We start from the raw sequence: 17,424 nt of genomic DNA, 5'->3' as shown, positions 1-17,424 counted from the left end.
ACAGTATGAATGGGCATAAACAAAAACATATGTAGTACATCTTTGCAATATGTGCACATTTCCACATCGTTAAAAGTGCTGCAAATAGAAAAAATACCTATTTATTCTGCCAGAAATTCAGTGAGCTCCTATCTTGTAGTCAGCGGACAACGCTGCATTGAAACCCCCAAACTGTTCTGTTAGCCCTGTCCTGAGTTTTCCCCTTCTGAACTACAAAATGTCCTCCTTTCAACTGTATAACTTAAAAAGGAGCTGTTCTTTTGTCCATGTTTGAGAGAACCTTGGCAGTGATGCCACGATGTAAACAAATTTAGGAGCGAAGTGCATTTCTAGCGTATGTACAGGCAATTTTTAATTAACTGCCTCACGCCGATATACGTTGGCAGAAGGGCGCATACAGGCAGAATCTCCTCCCTGTACGTTGCCCTTTAAGAGGCGGCGGGGTCACGCCCATGGGATGCTCACGATCGCCTCACGGAGAGGGAAAAACGAGGAGAAGCTAAAGTAAACAAGCATCTCCCTGTTCTACCTAGCAACAGTGACACTGATCTCTGCTCCCTGTGATTGGAGCAGAGATCAGTGATCTGTAAAACACACACCCCTAGGACACGCTTAACCCCTACACTGCCACCTAGTGGTTAACCCCTTCACTGCCAGTGTCATTTACACGGGAATCTGCATTTGTGTACAACTGATTGCTGTATAAATTACATTCGTTTCAAAAATGTCCGATGTGTCCACCATAATGTCGCAATAAAAATAGCAGATCGCAGGCCATTTAAAAAAAATAAAATAAAAAAAAAGCCATAAAACTAGGTGGGAGTCTATGCCATTTCCTGTCCTGCCGCGCTGTCTGCTGGGACACACACGGGTCTCAGAGACAGCGCGGACAATTCCTATTGCGCTGCGCGACTCGCGCATGCGCAGTAGGGAACCGGGAAGTGAAGCCGCTTCACTTCCTGATTCCCTCCACCTAGAATGGTGGCGGCAGCCGAGCGATCGATCGGCCTCGGCCTCCGGCATCGCTGGAACCCGGGACAGGTGAGTGTCCATTTTATTAAGTCAGCAGCTGTAGTATTTATAGCTGCTGGCTTTTAATAAATTTTTTTTTTTTTTTTTTGTAGGTAGATTCCCTCTTTAACTATTACAAACTATTAAGTTCTGGGTATTGCAAATTCTTTTAAAATTTGGCTGTTGGTGAACATAACGAATACGAATTAATAGTAATAACGAATGCCTAATCTAAACGAATGAAACGTAACAAATTATTAATTAATAATAAAAACATATTTTGTTTAGATGTGCCATTCTTTCGGATAATTCGTAACTAAGATAAATTTGTATTTATTACGTTCAGTAACACCAAAATTTGAAAGGAAATTCTAATACCTATAAGTTAATAGTTATTGGTTATTTAGGATCTCTGGATTGTCATTCTTTTTAATTTTCGGATTTTCCCATCTTTTTGAATCCACAAATTTTACACATTCTGAAATATTATATATATATATATATATAATATATAATATATATTATATATTTTTTTTTTTTTTTAAATTTCGAATTTCCGAAAAAACGAAAACTAACAAGTCTAGTAAAATCTACATAAAAACAGAATGTAATTATTTGAAAATGTTGTTATAAACCCATATTTTAATAACACTTTATTTTTCAATTTTCCTTGCACCTGACTGTTTTCTTTACAAAGTGAAGTTTTAACACATATTAAGGAAAATTCGTGCAACTGCTCTTGCAGAGTCCACAGTCTATTTGCCTTTATTATATCCACCCCTCTGACTCTCTAAGATGCTACAGTATTTTTATATCAAATTATGTTACTGACCTGTTGCAAAATGTTCCTCTAGGTCAGTGATGGCAAACCTTGGCACTCCAGATGTTTTGGAACTACATTTCCCTTGATGCTCAGGCACTCTGCAGTGTAGTTGAGCATCATGGGAAATGTAGTTCCAAAACATCTGGAGTGCCAAGGTTCGCCATCGCTGCTCTAGGTATTCCTTGTTCGTGCCACTTTGCCAACTTTTTGCTGCCTTGTTCAAGATGTTTCTGGTTTCTGCCATCAACTTTTTTTTAATTAACTTTTTTGTTTTTTTTTGTCCTCTGTTTACCTGAATCCTAAGGTGCTTAATCCATTGTAGTAAGATTCCTTACAGCTCCCACATGTAGAATGGACAGGTCAGAAATCTATGCTATGCCAAAGCTTCTTGTATAAAAAAAAATTAAGCTTGTACAGATATATTTAACCACTTGCTGCCTGCCATATAGCAAAATGACAGTGGCAAAGTGTTTTTCAACATCCTGACTGGACATCATATGACGTCCGGCAGGATATCAAGCTGCTGCTCTCCCTCAGGGGTGCGCTTTGCGGCGATCGTTGTTGCGGGATGTCAATCTGACACCCCCGGCACCGATGGGCAGCACAGTACACTAAATGTTACTGATGGATGCCAGTTAGTGCCCATCAGTGCAGCCCCATCTGTGCTCATCAGTGAAGGAGAAAAATTCCTTATTTACAAAGTTTTGTAACAAACAAACATTTTTTTTTTTTTTTTTTTAGCAGAAAATAAAAATCCCAGAGGTGATTGAATACCACCAAAAGAAAGCTAAAAATGTTTGGGTACAGTGTAGCCTGATCGCACAATTGTCATTCAAAGTGCAACAGCGCCGAAATCTGAAAATTGGTCTAGGAAGGTGTGTAAGTGCCCGGTATTGAAGTGGTTAAAGTGATATTAAAGTAAATATTTTGGTTTTATTTGCTAAAATAAAAAGGTTATACTTCCCTCTTCTGTGCAATACCTTTGCACAGAGTATTTCCGATCCTCCTCTTTGGCAGTACCTTGTCGACAGGGTCTACTCCTTCCTCCAGGTGCCCGCTTAGGAAGGCATGTTCTGTGGGGACACATTTTGCATGTGCTCCCAAATTGGGCTGTATGTGTCCATTGAGGGACATGGGAAGTCATTAATTGTCAGGTTATACTGTCTTCTACAGGAGGATTGGACACTGGCAGACAGAAAAAGAAAAATGCACAAACTAGCTTTAAAATGCACCTTCCTACATCCAGAAGGCTTTTTTTTTTTTTTTTTTAACTTGTCCCAAGAAAATAGTCTTTTCTTTTAGCTCTGCTGGAAAAAAAAAATCTAACTATTTTGCGGTTAGTATTATTCCTTCCCCCTCTTTTAATCAAGACTCCTCTGTAACACGCTGCTAGAGCTAGTCTCTAGAATTGCAGCTGACCAGAGCAGCCTTTTCTCAGCCTAGCATTGGAGTGCCAAACCCAGACGCTGCTTCAATGTTGCGGGGCTAGCCTGGAAGTGCCATTTTGGCCCTGGGGTTCACATGCAGTAAGGTATTTTGTAGGCCCTGTTCTGGTAACAAATTGGAGCGTTTTCCAGGCTCCAAAATTGCCTCCAGTGCTTGCCCTATCTCGAAAGACTTGCTCTGTGTGTAGGCTGATTATGCTGAGCATCAGGAGCTACCATTGGGCTGCTGGCTGCTTTGTGTTGAGACTGAGCACTGACATCCACTGAATGGAGTGTCTCGCGCCACGCTTTCTTTCCTGCTATTCAGAATCAAGGAAGCATTGCCCTGCTACTGCTCCTGCTTTACAGAGCCATGTGGAAATCTGATCACCTAGCAATTCCTACCGCATCTGCAGTGATATTGGTCACCTGTAAATTTCGGACCCTCAACAGCTACTGGCTGAGTAAGTTCTTGTGTGTACCAGATGTTTTGCCTGGTACCCAGAGCTTGGTTGCAACTTGTGTTTTTATCAATGCCCGGAGGAGTCAGTCCAGTTGATACAGATGACCCCAGCTCACCTTCTTTAAGGCCCCTTTCACACTGAGCCTGTTTTCAGGCACTACAGCGCTAAAAATAGCACCTGAAAAAAAAGGCCCCCTTCACTCCAGTGTGAAAGCCCTCCGGCTTTCACACTGGAGTGGTGCGCTAGCAGGACAGTGAAAAAGTCCTGCTAGCAGCATCTTTGGAGTGGTGTATTCACCGCTCCTGCCCATTTAAATCAATTGGGCAGCGCGGCTATACAGCTGGCAAAGCGCCACTGCAGCGCCACTTTGCGGGCGGTTTTAACCCTCTTTTGGCCACTAATGGGGGTTAAAATCGCCCCGCTATCGACCGAATACCACTAAAACTACAGTAAAGCGGTGCTAAAAATGGCGCAGCTTTAACGCTGACACCGCTCCCACCCCAGTATGAAAGGGGCCTAATTGTTCCAGGGGCGTTTGTTCTGTACCCTTCGAGAATACTTCTTTCTTCTGTCAAACTGGGGGCAGAATGGGCTAAATCCCACAAAAGATTTCTCCACTGTGTCACCAGATACTTTGTGCCTATGGAATAGATGTCTAGGGCTGTTCTATTTATCTGTGATAACCTGCCTGTACCTTCTTGGCTTGTCACCCATATCGGTTTGTCCACACAGATGTGCAAAGCACTTTGGCTAAAGTGCTGGGAGGCAAATGCTATATCAAAGGAGCACCTGTCCTATTGGGTTTTTGATAAACATCTCTTCAGATCTACACTTTCTCTTCTGTCAGTGATATTACTGGAGGCTCAATCGCCCACCTGCTTCAGTGCATGAATTCTAGAAGACCCTAATACATTATGCGATTTGGGGAGTCGGGAGCAGCTTTAGGCCTGTGACTTTTTCAAGTCTCCAGAATAGGTAGCACTATTATAAAATCACTTGCCTTAACCACTTCAGCTCTGGAAGGTTTGTCTGCTCAACCAGGCAATTTTTTTGCAATATGGCACTGCATCGCTTTAACTGACAATTGCGCGGCGCTGTACTGAAACAAAATTGAGGGTGACAATTATTTTAAAAAAACTCCCAGTTTAGGCCAATATGTATTCTTCTACATATTTTTGGTTAAAAAAAAACTAAAGGCAGGTGTCCCAATACTTTTGGTAATATGGTGTATCTCTTCTGTTATTTTCAGAGTGTATTTGATATTTTATTCCCTAACCATATAGCTGGTGGTTATATTTACCACTGCATATACAGTAGCTGTTCAAGAATAAGTTATGCACCACACTTGAGCTTTTTATCCAGTTAATCCAAACTGTAATTGGCCAACTAATCGATTATGAAAATAGTCATTAGTTGCAGCCATAATTTTTTTATAATTGTTGTTGTTCAGGATTTATCTAGCGCCAACAGTTTACACAGCACTTTACAACATTAGGACAGACAGTACAATTACAATATGATTCAGTACAGGGAGGAATCAGAAGGCCCTGCTCATCGTCTAGGAGGGAGGGTCAAGTTATACAGAAGGGTGATGGCTGTGGGGAATGAGAAAATGGTGCAGTGGATAGATGGAGGCAGGATAGGCTCCTCTGAAGAGGAAAGTTTTCATGGATCACCTAAAAAGTGGATAAATTTGGAGACGGTGACAGATTGGGGTAGGGAATTCCAGAGGATGGGTGAGGCTTGGGAGAAGTCCCGGAGGCGAATATGGGAGAAGGTGATGAGGGACCTAGAGAGCAAGAGGTCTTGGGAGGAACCAGGAGGGTGATTAGGTTGGTATTTTGAGACTAGGCTAGTGATGTAGCTTGGGGCAGAGTTGTGGATGGCTTTGTAACTTATTGTGAGTGTTTTGAATTTAATTTGTTGGGCTAGTGGCAGCCAATGGAGGGATTGGCAGAGAGGGGTAGCAGACACTGTGCGATTTGTAATATTTTTTATTTTCATAATCGATTAGTTGGCCGATTATTGTTTTTGATTAATCTATTAAATGCTGCCATTTGCATTTTTACATATTTTTTTTTGGCCAATTTCTTGTTGGGCAGATTAAAAACACAAATTGCCGCAAAAATCCATTCTTGCATGCTTTTCTGCAGCTTCTCCATTGAAGTATATTGAACCAAAAAAACAAAATAGCACAGTTTTGCATTAAATAAAATAAAAAAATGTCCTTGTCTTTTCCAAATACGCAGCAGCTGAAAAAATCATGGCTACGAACGTGTCCCATAGGAAACCATGTAAATGAACTGTAGTGTGTTTCTGCAAAAAGCACCAAAAAACACAGGTGTGACCCAGGCCTGAGATGTTTAGTAACATAATGGGGTTGAACTAAAATTTGTAAAAAAAAGGCAAATAATCGCTACTGTAAGGGGTTCATTTTTTACTATGGGACAGTGAAAGTAATATTTACAGTAGCGGTTTGCTCTTTTTGTACTATAAAGGGCTATTTTTTTTTTTTTTTTTTTTAAACCCCATTATGTTACTGACCGATTATGAAAATGGTAATCAATTTCATAATCGATTTGTAGTTTCGGCCTGTATGTATATATTATACTTTGTCTAAGGTGCTTAGCCCCTTTAAATCTAGTAGGTAGAATGATCTGTGTGCTATACTCATTGAAGAGACTAAAAAGGATAGAAATCACTTTGTGAGTGTGACCGTGATGTTTTCTTCCCTTGGGGAATTCTTTGTTTAGGAATGCTTGGAAGACATCGATCGTGCACAAGAGCATGGATATCCAGAACGACTAAAGAGCAAAATACTTCAGCGGCAGGCAGAGTGTTTGCGAAAGCTGAAACAATCTGGCTTCTCCAGCATTCATCTTCCCAGCACAGAAAGTATTAACCTGACTGATCCCACAAGGGAGCCTGCTGCAGATGCGTTATGTGACAGACTACAAGAGCTGAAGTTAGACAGAAACCCGAAGCTAACTAATGCTTCCAGCTCCCTAACCATGCATTTCAGCGATTCCAAAGGCCGCCACTTGGTGGCTTCTCAGGATATTGCATGCGGAGAGCTCTTGATACAGGAAGAAGCCTATGTCAGTGTGATTATTCCTGACGGAAAGCCAATCGGTGGTAAATCCACATGGGATATCAGTATTACAAACTGTGATCTTTATTGTCACCACTGCCTACAAAGGGGTTTGACCTTCCTACCTTGTCACCAGTGCAGTTCTGCCAGATATTGTAGTCCTAAATGTAGAGATGTGGCCTGGAAGAGGTATCACTATGTCGAATGCTCACTGGGTAGCTGCCTTCTTGCTCTAGGTGTGTTCTGCCACACAGCACTGAGGACAGTCCTATTAGCTGGCCTCAGACAAGTTTCTGAGGTCTTTCACCAGGCGTTGAATGTCAAGACTAAACCTCAGGACATTGTAAGTGGTACAGCTTATAATGAGCCATTTTGTAGTGACTATAAATCTTTGTTTACTCTTCAAGCACACCCTGAACTTCAGAACGAGGAGCAGAAGTTTCTTTGTGGCCTTACAAGTGCAGCTCTGTGTAAAAAATTATGTCTTGACATCCTGAAAGCAGGCAAGGAAGAATCAAGTCTAAATGCAGAGACGCCCGAAAAGGAGAAATCGGACATGAATGTAATTGGCTCAGCTATACTTTTTCACATGCTCCAGCTCCATTGCAATGCTCAAGCAGTGACAGTCCTCCAACAGGAATATGATGGTAATTATTGGGATGTTTTTCTTGTATGTTTATATTAGCGAAGTCTCCAAAAACATATTAGATAAGCGACAATAAGTTTTTTGCATTTTTGGTATTCTTAAAGGAAACCTTTACACGGTATAAAATGTTGTAAAGCAGGTTAAAATGATGTAGAATTCATTCTACTGTGAAAGTTTGGGGGTCCAGGTCAATAGCCAGCCATCTTGGTAAGTGTTTTTTTTCTTTTTTTTTTTTTTTTTCTTCAAAAACAGACAAAGTAACTTTTCTTTAGCGTAAACCAAACAAAAACAGTCCCTACACATCTGGTACAAAAACAATGATTCAGCTCACCACCATAAACCTCTCCCACAACAGGGTTTAAATTTCCTGCCTGCTTCAGGGGTCCTGAAAGAGCCCAGCAACATCCCTGTAGCCCAAACAGTCCTTTTTTACAGCTGTGTTCTGTTCTACTCACCTCATGGACATCTGGCTGCTTTCTGCCCTTTTCAGCAATCTTACAGGTGGGTTAACCCGTTCAGGACCAAAGTGCCCATAGGGTTGAAGGCTCTGTACCACTCAAAATCTCTGCAAAGCCTTAATTTCAGGAAACATGAGGACTTCATAATCCTAGGAAAACGATAAGTCCCTTACCCTTTTACCATATCACCACGGAACCCCTCACCCTGCATGGTTGATGATCCCTGAGTACTCCAAACTGCTACTTGTCAACCATGTTAAAGGGACCACAACCCACACAAAGGAGACGTATACCTCCCAGCCAGGACCCATCTGTAGCATTCTGTACATTACATACTTTTCACATTCACGTGCCGATGACCTTGGCACATGGGGATATCCTCTAAACTCTGCAGGTTTAGGAGATATCCTGGGTAGCTACAAGTAAGCCTTATTATAGACTTGGCTGTAGCAAAATGTGGTTGTAAAGGATTTACAACCACTTTTTAATATCCTGTACCACTGCATTCATTGTAATTCAGTATGCATAGGAAATGTGACTAACTTCAAGTGAAACTAAACATTCCTGTCGTTTTCAGCCATGGAAGCTGCTATCTTGGCCTCTGTTTGATCTTCAGCTTCCATGCTGCTGTACATGTAATCGGTTATGACTGCAACCATTTAATGGTTTGACAGTTTGGGTGAGAGCACATCTAATGTGACAGTTACATTCCCAGCACATACTGGCAATGTAACTGTTTTTTTTTTTAAAACTATTAAATCTATGGGTTTAGTTCCTCTTTAAGCCCCCAATACACCTTTTTTCATGTGGTTTTTGTGCACTGATGAACTTCCTGAATAGGGCACTACATTAATTTTAGTGGGCTGCCCTACATACAAGTTGCTGTCCTAAAAAGTGTTTGGGGACCTGGGTCCTGCCCCAGGGGACATGGATCAATGCAAAAAAGTTTTAAAAACTGCCGTTTTTTCAGCAGCAGTGATTTTAATAATGATTAAAGTGAAACAATAGAAGTGTAATATTCCTTTAAATTTCTTAACTGGGGGGTGTCTATAGTATTCCTGTGAAGGGGTGCATGTTTAGAACTGTCCCTGCACAAAGTGTCATTTGTACAGGAAAAAGTCTTAAAATCACTTGCTATATTGTCAGCTCCCGTAATACAGAGAACACTCAATGAGTGTTCTCTGTATTAGCCGACCATTCATTCATTCATTCATTCATTGATAAAAAAAAAAGCGTGGGGGTTCCCCTAAATTCAATTACCAGGCCCTTCAGGTCTGGTATGGATATTAAGGGGAACCCCGCATCAAATTTAAAAAAAATTTGACGTGGGGGTCCCCCTTAAAATCCATACCAGACCCTTTATCCGAGCGCGCAACCTGGCAGGCCGCAGGAAAAGGGGGGGGGGGACGAGAGCGCCCCCCCCTCCTGAACCGTACCAGGCCACATGCCCTCAACATTAGGATGCTTTGGGGGTCTGTGACCCCTCAAAGCACCATGTACCCATGTTGATGTGGAGACGGGCCTCATCCCCACAACCCTGAGCGGTGGTTCTGGGGGCCTGCGGGCGGGGGGCTTATCAGAATCTGGAAGCCCGCTTTAACAAGGGGACACCCAGATCCCGGCCCCCCCCTGTTTGAAATGGTAAGGGGGGGGTACAAAAGTACCGCTACCATTTCACAAAGAAAATGTAAAAATGGTTAAATAAGACAAACACACTTTTGAAAAATTCCTTTATTAAAAAAATAAAATAAATCCAGTGGTGCTAATCCACTCTTGCTATCCAGCGATGGATGATCATATCCAGTGATGGGGCATCTCAGTCCATTGCTGTCCATACATCCGTCTTCTGTCTCCACTGTGGGGATCCCAGCGCTGACGTTTCTTATATTAGGAGGGCGGGGCCATCCGTCACCTGACGCTGGTGAGGAAAGCTATGGGTGACCCCGCCCCCCTCTGATGTAACGCAGGTTTCCGTTACATCAGAGGGGGCGGGGTCACCCATACATCATTGGGGAATCCCTGGCTCCCCTCACCAGCGTCAGAGGGGCGGGGTCAGGTGACGGGTGACTCCGCCCTCCTAATATAAGAAACTTCAGCGCTGGGATCCCCGCAGTGTTTCCGCAGTGGAGACAAGACGGGTGTATGGACAGCACTGGACTGAGATCCCCCCCGTCACTGGATATGATCATCCATCGCTGGATAGCAAGAGTGGATTAGCACCACTGGAATCTTTTTATTTATTTTTATTTTTTTTTAATAGGAATTTTTCAAAAGTGTGTTTTGTCTTATTTAACCATTTTTACACTTTCTTTGTGAAATGGTAGGGGTACTTGTGTACCCCCTTAACATTTCAAACGAGGGGGCTGGGACCTGGGGGTCCCCTTGTTAATGTGGCCTGGTACGGTTCAGGAGGGGAGGGCGCTCTCGCCCCCCCTCTTTTCCTGTGGCCTGCCAGGTTGTGTGCTCGGATAAAGGGTCTGGTATGGATTTTTAGGGGGACCCCCATGTCAAATTTTTTTTTTTTTTAATTTGATGCGGGGTTCCCCTTAATATCCATACCAGACCTGAAGGGCCTGGTAATTGAATTTGGGGGAACCCCCACGCTTTTTTTTTCCTGCACAAATGACACTTTGTGCAGGGACAGTTCTAAGCACGGGAAACATGTGCCCCTTCACAGGCATACTATAGACACCCTCCAGTTACAAAATTTAAAGGAATATCACACTTTTATTGTTTCACTTTAATCATCATTTAAAATCACTCCTGCTGAAAAAACGGACGTTTTTAAAACTTTTTTTTTTTCTTTTGCATTGACCCAGGTCCCCAAACACTTTAGGACAGTAACCTGCATATTAGCCTTTAAAATTAGCACTTTAGATTTCTCCCATAGAATTGTACAGGGTGTTCCGGCTTTTCGAATTTGCCGCAAACAGCCCAAATTGTTCACTGTTCTCTGAACAGGCAATGTTCGAGTTGAACATGAGTTCGACTCGAACTGGAAGCTCATCTCTATTGCCCAATTTTGCTTGCATGCGTCTATGAGCTACTGTGTGAATGAAGCCTTAGTATTTCTGTATTGTATACAGAAATATACTACTTATGTAATTTATTCACATTTATAGTGTGGATTCTGTGTATAAGAGCTGCACGATTAATCGTTTAAAAAAAAAAATAAAATCACGATCTCTATTCAACCCCCTCACGATCCTTATCAGCTTTTTCTGTGATTCTATGTAAACTGTGCAGAGCCAAGCTGTCAAAAAAAGGCTTAAGTATGTTTGTCAACATTCTTCAGCTCTGAGAGTAGAGATGCAAAGTAACATCTAGTGGGGACGGAAAGTATTCAGACCCCCTTACATTTTTCACTCTGTTATATTGCAGCCATTTGCTAAAAATCATTTAAGTTAATTTTGTTCCTCAATGTACACACAGCACCCCATAGTGACAGAAAAACACTGAATTGTTGACATTTTTTGCAGATTTATTAAATAAAAAAAATCGCATGGTCCATAGTATTTAGTAGAAGCACCCTTTTGATCTAATACAGCCATGAGTCTTTTTGGGAAAGATGCAGCAAGTTTTTCACCTGCATTTGGGGATACTCTGCCCTTCCTCCTTGCAGATGCTCTCCCGTTCTGTCAGGTTGGATGGTAAACGTTGGTGGACAGCCATTTTTCGTCTCTGTAGATGCTCACTTGGGTTTAAGTCAGGGCTCTGGCTGGGCCATTCAAGAACAGTCACGGAGTTGTTGTGAATCCACTCCTTCCTTATTTTAGCTGTGTGCTTAGGGTCATTGTCTTGTTGGACGGTAAACCTTCAGCCCAGTCTGAGGCCCTGAGCACTCTGGAGAAGGCTTTCGTCCAGGATATCCCTGTACTTGGCCGCATTCATCTTTCCCTCAATTGCAACTAGTCGTCCTATCCCTACAGCTGAAAAACACCCCCCACAGCATGATGCTACCACCACCACCATGCTTCACTTTTGGGACTGTATTGGACAGGTGATGAGCAGTGCCTGGTTTTCTCCACACATACCGCTTAAAATTAAGGCCAAAAAGTTCTATCTTGGTCTCCTCAGACCAGAGAATCTTATTTCTCACCATCTTTGAGTCATTCAGGTGTGTGTGTGTGTGTGTTTTTTTTTTTTTTTGTTTTTTTGCAAACGCCATGTGGGCTTTCATGTGTCTTGCACTGAGGAGAGGCTTCAGTCAGGCCACTCTGCCATAAAGCCCCGACTGGTGGAGGGCTGCAGTGATTTACTTTGTACAACTTTCTCCCGACTGTATCTCTGGAGCTCGGCCACAGTGATCTTTGGGTTCTTCTTTACCTCTCAAGCCAAGGCTCTTCTCCCCCGATAGCTCAGTTTGGCCGGATGGCCAGCTCTAGGAAGGGTTCTGGTCATCCCAAACCTCTTCCATTTAAAGATTATGGAGGCCACTGTGCTCTTAAGTGCAGCAGAATTTTTTTTTTTTTTTTTTTTTTTTGTTGTAAGCTTGGCCAGATCTGTGCCTTGCCACAATTGTCTCTTGGCTCTTCTTTGCTCTGACATACACTGTGAGCTGTAAGGTCTTATATAGACAGGTGTGTGTGTGGCTTTTTTAATGAAGTCAAATCAGTATAATCAAACACTGCTGGACTCAAATGAAGGTGTAGAACCATCTCAAGGATGATCGGAAGAAATGGACAGCAGCTAAATATGAGTGTCACAGCAAAGGGTCTGAATACTTAGGACCATGTGATATTTCAGTATTTATTTATTAATCTGCAAAAATTTCAACAATTGTGTTTTTCTGTCAATATTGGGTGCTGTGTGTACATTGAGGAAAAAAATAACTTAAATGATTTTAGCAAATGGCTGCAATATAACAAAGAGTGAAACGTTTAAAGGGGTCTGAATACTTTCCATCCCCACTTTCTTTTGTAGATCAAAGGCATGAACTTCGGTCTGTAAATGAGGTCAGTTTAACCACTTCCGGGCCGCCCACCGCATATATACTGGGGCAGGGTGGCTCGGCTGTGCAAAATAGTGTACCGTTTCGTGTAGGGGGTTCGCACGTGATTGGCTCCTGCTGTGTCTAATCAGTGATGGCTGCCACGACCTGTCGATTGTTCTGTGGAGAGACTGAGCAGCGGTGTGCCTATATAAACATGGCAAACCACTGATCTGTCAGGGAGCAAAGGACAGATCTTGTGTTTCAGTTAAGCTGAAACATGATCTCCTCTTCCTCATGTGTATCCATCCCCCAGGCACACACTTTACATCTTGATCACCCCTGGTGTTAACCCCTTCCCTGCCAGTGTCATTTACACAGTGACTGCACTTTTTTAGCACTGATCACAGTATTGGTGTCACTGGTCCCCAGAAAGTGACACTCGGTGTTCAATTTGTCTTCTGCAATGTTAGTCCCGCTAAAAAATGCTGATCGCCGCCATTACTATTAAAAATAATAAAGTTCCTAAATGTATACCATCATTTTTGGATGCCATACCTTTTGTGCAAACAATCAATATGCTTGTTTAGATTTTTACCAAGAACATGTAGCAGAATACATATTGACCTAAATTGATGAGGAAATTATTTATTTTTTATTTTTTTTGTCATGTTTTATAGCAGAAAGTGTGTGTGTGTGTATGTATATATATACATACACTTTCTGCTATGAAACATTACCAAAAACAAATAATTTGTTCATCAATTTAGGTCAATATGTATTCTGCTACATTTTCTTGGTAAAAATCCAAACAAGCATATATTGATTGGTTTGCACAAAAGTTGTAGCATCCAAAAATGATTGTATATATTTAGGAACTTTTTTTATTATTTTTACTAGTAATTGCGGTGATCAGATATATTATATTTATTTTTTTCAAAATGGTTGTTTTATAGTGCTAAAAATTTAAAACCATTAGTTAAAGCAATGCAGTGCCTTATCGCAAAAAATGGCATGCTCAGGAAGTGGGTAAAACCTTCCGGAGCTGAAGTGATTAAAGACCCAACCTTTTTCTGACAGTTGTTGCTTACAAGTTAAAATCAGTATTTTCTGCTAGAAAATTACTTAGAACCGCCAAACATGATCTATATTTTTGTAGCAGAGACCCTGGAGAATAAAATGTCAGTCATTGGAATATTTTATGTCGCACTGTATTTGCGCAGCGGTGATTTTTGTATTTTAAATGTAACACTATTTTTTATTTCTAGAGTCCTCTGCCTCACTAGTACAAAGCAACAAGTTCTCTCGTCTTGCTACTGCAGTTTTTCCAGTTCTAAGCTTGTTAAACCATTCATGTGAACCAAACACAAGTGTATCCTTTCAAGGTAGATGTGCAATGGTTAGAGCTTGCAGAACTATCAGAAAAGGGGAGGAGGTGGTCCATTGCTATGGTGAGTATTTTAAGTCAAGATTAGAAAAAATTCATCAATCTAAAAATGATTTCCGTTTGTACAGTCTATAATGGTTCTAAACTTAGTGTTACTAAACCCACAACAGTAAAATCGGTCTGTATTTGCAGTAAAGCATGCTTGTAAAACTCTGTGGAACCTAAGGGGTTACACCTCTGTATTGTGTAATAAAGGTTGGGTGATCCTGTCTGATCTTCCTCTCCTTTCACTGTTCCCAAAACAATCTCCTGATAAAACGGAGCATTAGGAGTCAGGCTGCACATGCTCAGTTTTGTGTGTGTGTGTGTGTGTGTGTGTGTTTTTTATTTATTTTGTGCAGGTGATCAGCACTGTCCAGACACAAAAAAAAAATGAAAAACTACAAGCTTTAACCAGACACTAATAGAAGTTACAAGACTGCTATATACTGCTAAGAAAAGTTTTTTAGCAGTTAATATTTAAAGGGGTTCTAAAGACAATTTACTTTGTTGTTAAAAAAACAAAAAAACATGTTATACTTCCACTGTGCGGCTTGTTTTGCACAGAGTGGCCCCGAACCTGGTCTTCTGGGGTCCCTCGGCGGCTGTCTCAGCTCCACTCTGCAAGAACTAACCACCTTCAAGCGAGCTCTCTTGCATGGCGGTTAGTTCTTGCGGGCATGCTTCCGTGATACGACTGTGGGCTATAGCCGCTCACTGTATCACTCAGCCCCGGCGCACCACATCATTGGATGTGATTGACAGCAGCGTGAGCCAAAAGCTGCGCTACTTTCAATCCATCCACTCTAGCCATTCAACGGCCAGGCCGAGCGGAGAAAAGGACATCGGGGGCAAGCCCAGCAGTTGAACGGGCTCAGGTAAGTTAAATGAGAGGGCTGTATTGTCTGATGTTTTGAACCTTTTACAACCCCTTTAAAACTATTGCATTTCCATGTTCTGTGGGAGACCATATAGTGAATGCAGGGTCCTGCGTTTTTTTTTTTTTTTAGTAACCCTTTAAACAGGTGTTTGGTTTTTTTATTTTTGTACCTTTTTTTTTTTTATGTGTGTATGTGTGTGTGTGTGTATGTGTATGTATATATATATATATATATATATATATATATATATATATATATATATATATATATATATATATATATATATATATATATATTATACACACACACACACACAATATACTTTGCCTATTTGCCCTAACTTACCCCCTCCACCCCTCATAACTTACCCTTTATCAGCCCAGAGTTTGTGCCTGGCTGCAGCTCTTCTTTCTGTCACAGGCTACACAGCAGCAGAAATCCTGTGAAGAGCGGGCCAACTGTGTGTGTTCACGGACACAGAGTGGCTCAGGAGCGTGCCGCCATAGCAAATAGCCTGCTATGGGGGCACTCGGAAGAGAGGACATCGCCAGCAGGGGACCACCATTGCACAGAGCAGGCAATTATAACTTAATTTTTACTTTAATAAAAAAAAGGCCTTTACAGTCCTGTTGCGCACAGTTAATCATGGCTGCCGAAAACTATGTACCTTGTCTTTTTACATAGTTAAGTTTGCATATATTTTGACACGGGCAAAATGTTCATACTTTTGGTTCTGTATGCCACCAGCATAAAATTAAACGAAAACAATTCAAATTAATTTGAAATGCAGACTTTCAGCTTTAATTCAATTTTAGGAACTGCAACTATTTATGCAATAAAACTATTAAAAACTCGCGCTAAAGTACTAAATCAAACTATATAAAAAAAATACACATAACTGCAGCACATAACTGCAGCCACTGTGCAAAGGTTCTGTGACCTTAAAAGTGATAGAAAATATGAAACGGCAGCATATATTACTCAATACATGCCACGTACATCAATGTGCTTGTATTATTCAAGATGCAACAAACTTGAACTAATATGAACTTTATAGATAAAGTTAATCCGGGGAAAATCTGGTTTTCGGAGGGGGGGGGTTGCCTTCCTCTGGATCAACTGTGGGCATAGGATTGGCTATATGGGATTGTATGATTTTTATTTACTTTGTTTTTATGGTTGGACTTGTGTCATAATTTTTTTTTTTTTTTTCCAACCTGACTAGAGATTTGTGCATATTATATATTTACATAGTTAAAGTGCTTATATGAAAAAAGTGCAATGGTGCTCCAAACTTTGCAAAGTGTCAGGTCCCCTTTTGGTGACCCCACTTACCAGAAACAATGGACCTTCAGCTTCGCAGTCTAGGGTCAAAAAGCCAGTGATCTATTGATCAGGAGATGTGTAGGATGGTTTCTCAAAAACTTTCGAGAGGGTGTTTTATAACGGAATATGCCACATCCCCTGGCAGGCCGCCCCCTTCTGTCAGGTAAAAGCCCGGCTGCCCTATCTTCCGCTTCTTTGCCTCCTCCTCATTCTACTGTCACTGGGCTCCCAGATTTTTTTATACAGCCCCCCATTTTCAGGGGCTCAAATGAAATTTGAAAGATAAATCTAACCATAAATAAAATGTTTCTTTTTTTTTAAATATTTTGTTGAGAATCCTTTACTGGCAATGACTGCCTGTAGTCTGGAACCCATGGCCATTACCAAAGACTGGATTTCCTCCTTTCTGGTGCTTTGCCAAGCTCTAACTGCAGCTGTCTTCAGTTTTTTTCTTTGTGGCTTTCTGCATTTTAGTTTTGCCTTCAGCAAGTGAAATGCATGCTCAATTTAGTTAAGATCAGGTGATTGACTCTGCCATTGCCAAATATTCCACTTTTCCTTCAAAAGCTCCTTGGTTACTTTTACATTGTTTTGGTTCAGTGTCCATCTATACTGTGAAGCGCCGTCCAATCAACTTTTCTGCATTTGACTGAATCTGGGCATGAGTATATCTCTAAACACTGCAGAATTCGTCCAGCTGCTTCTGTCTTGTGTCACGTTATCAATAAACACCAATGACCCAGTGCCACTGGAAGCCATGCATGCCTATGCCAACACACTGCCTCCACCGTGTTTTACATATAACGTTGTGTGCTTTAAATCATGAGCTATAAAAATAGGTGACATGGGGGACATTGGGACTTTATATGCAATACACCACTCGGGTAGGATAAGACATGAACTATAGTGTATATAATGTTCAGTAGTGACGATGATGGGCATAG

At 41.4% G+C, this 17,424-nt stretch overlaps 1 protein-coding gene across 1 annotated transcript in view; it reads left to right on the top strand.

The window, feature by feature from the left end:
• SMYD4 (SET and MYND domain containing 4) overlaps positions 1-17,424 on the top strand; it is a 91,689-nt gene that overhangs the window by 39,053 nt on the left and 35,212 nt on the right. Inside the window, exons 5-6 of the mRNA XM_077480571.1 lie at positions 6,476-7,460; positions 14,116-14,298. Of these exons, the coding sequence (XP_077336697.1) occupies positions 6,476-7,460; positions 14,116-14,298 (1,168 nt within the window). The remainder of the gene's footprint in view (positions 1-6,475; positions 7,461-14,115; positions 14,299-17,424) is intronic.

This window comes from Lithobates pipiens, unplaced genomic scaffold (genome assembly GCF_037356315.1).
Source record: "Lithobates pipiens isolate NorthernLeopardFrog02 unplaced genomic scaffold, aLitPip1_a1.2 Scaffold_16, whole genome shotgun sequence".
NCBI lineage: Eukaryota > Metazoa > Chordata > Amphibia > Anura > Ranidae > Lithobates > Lithobates pipiens.
Note: the sequence above shows the minus strand (reverse complement) of the source record. Positions and strands in the feature narration are given on the sequence as shown.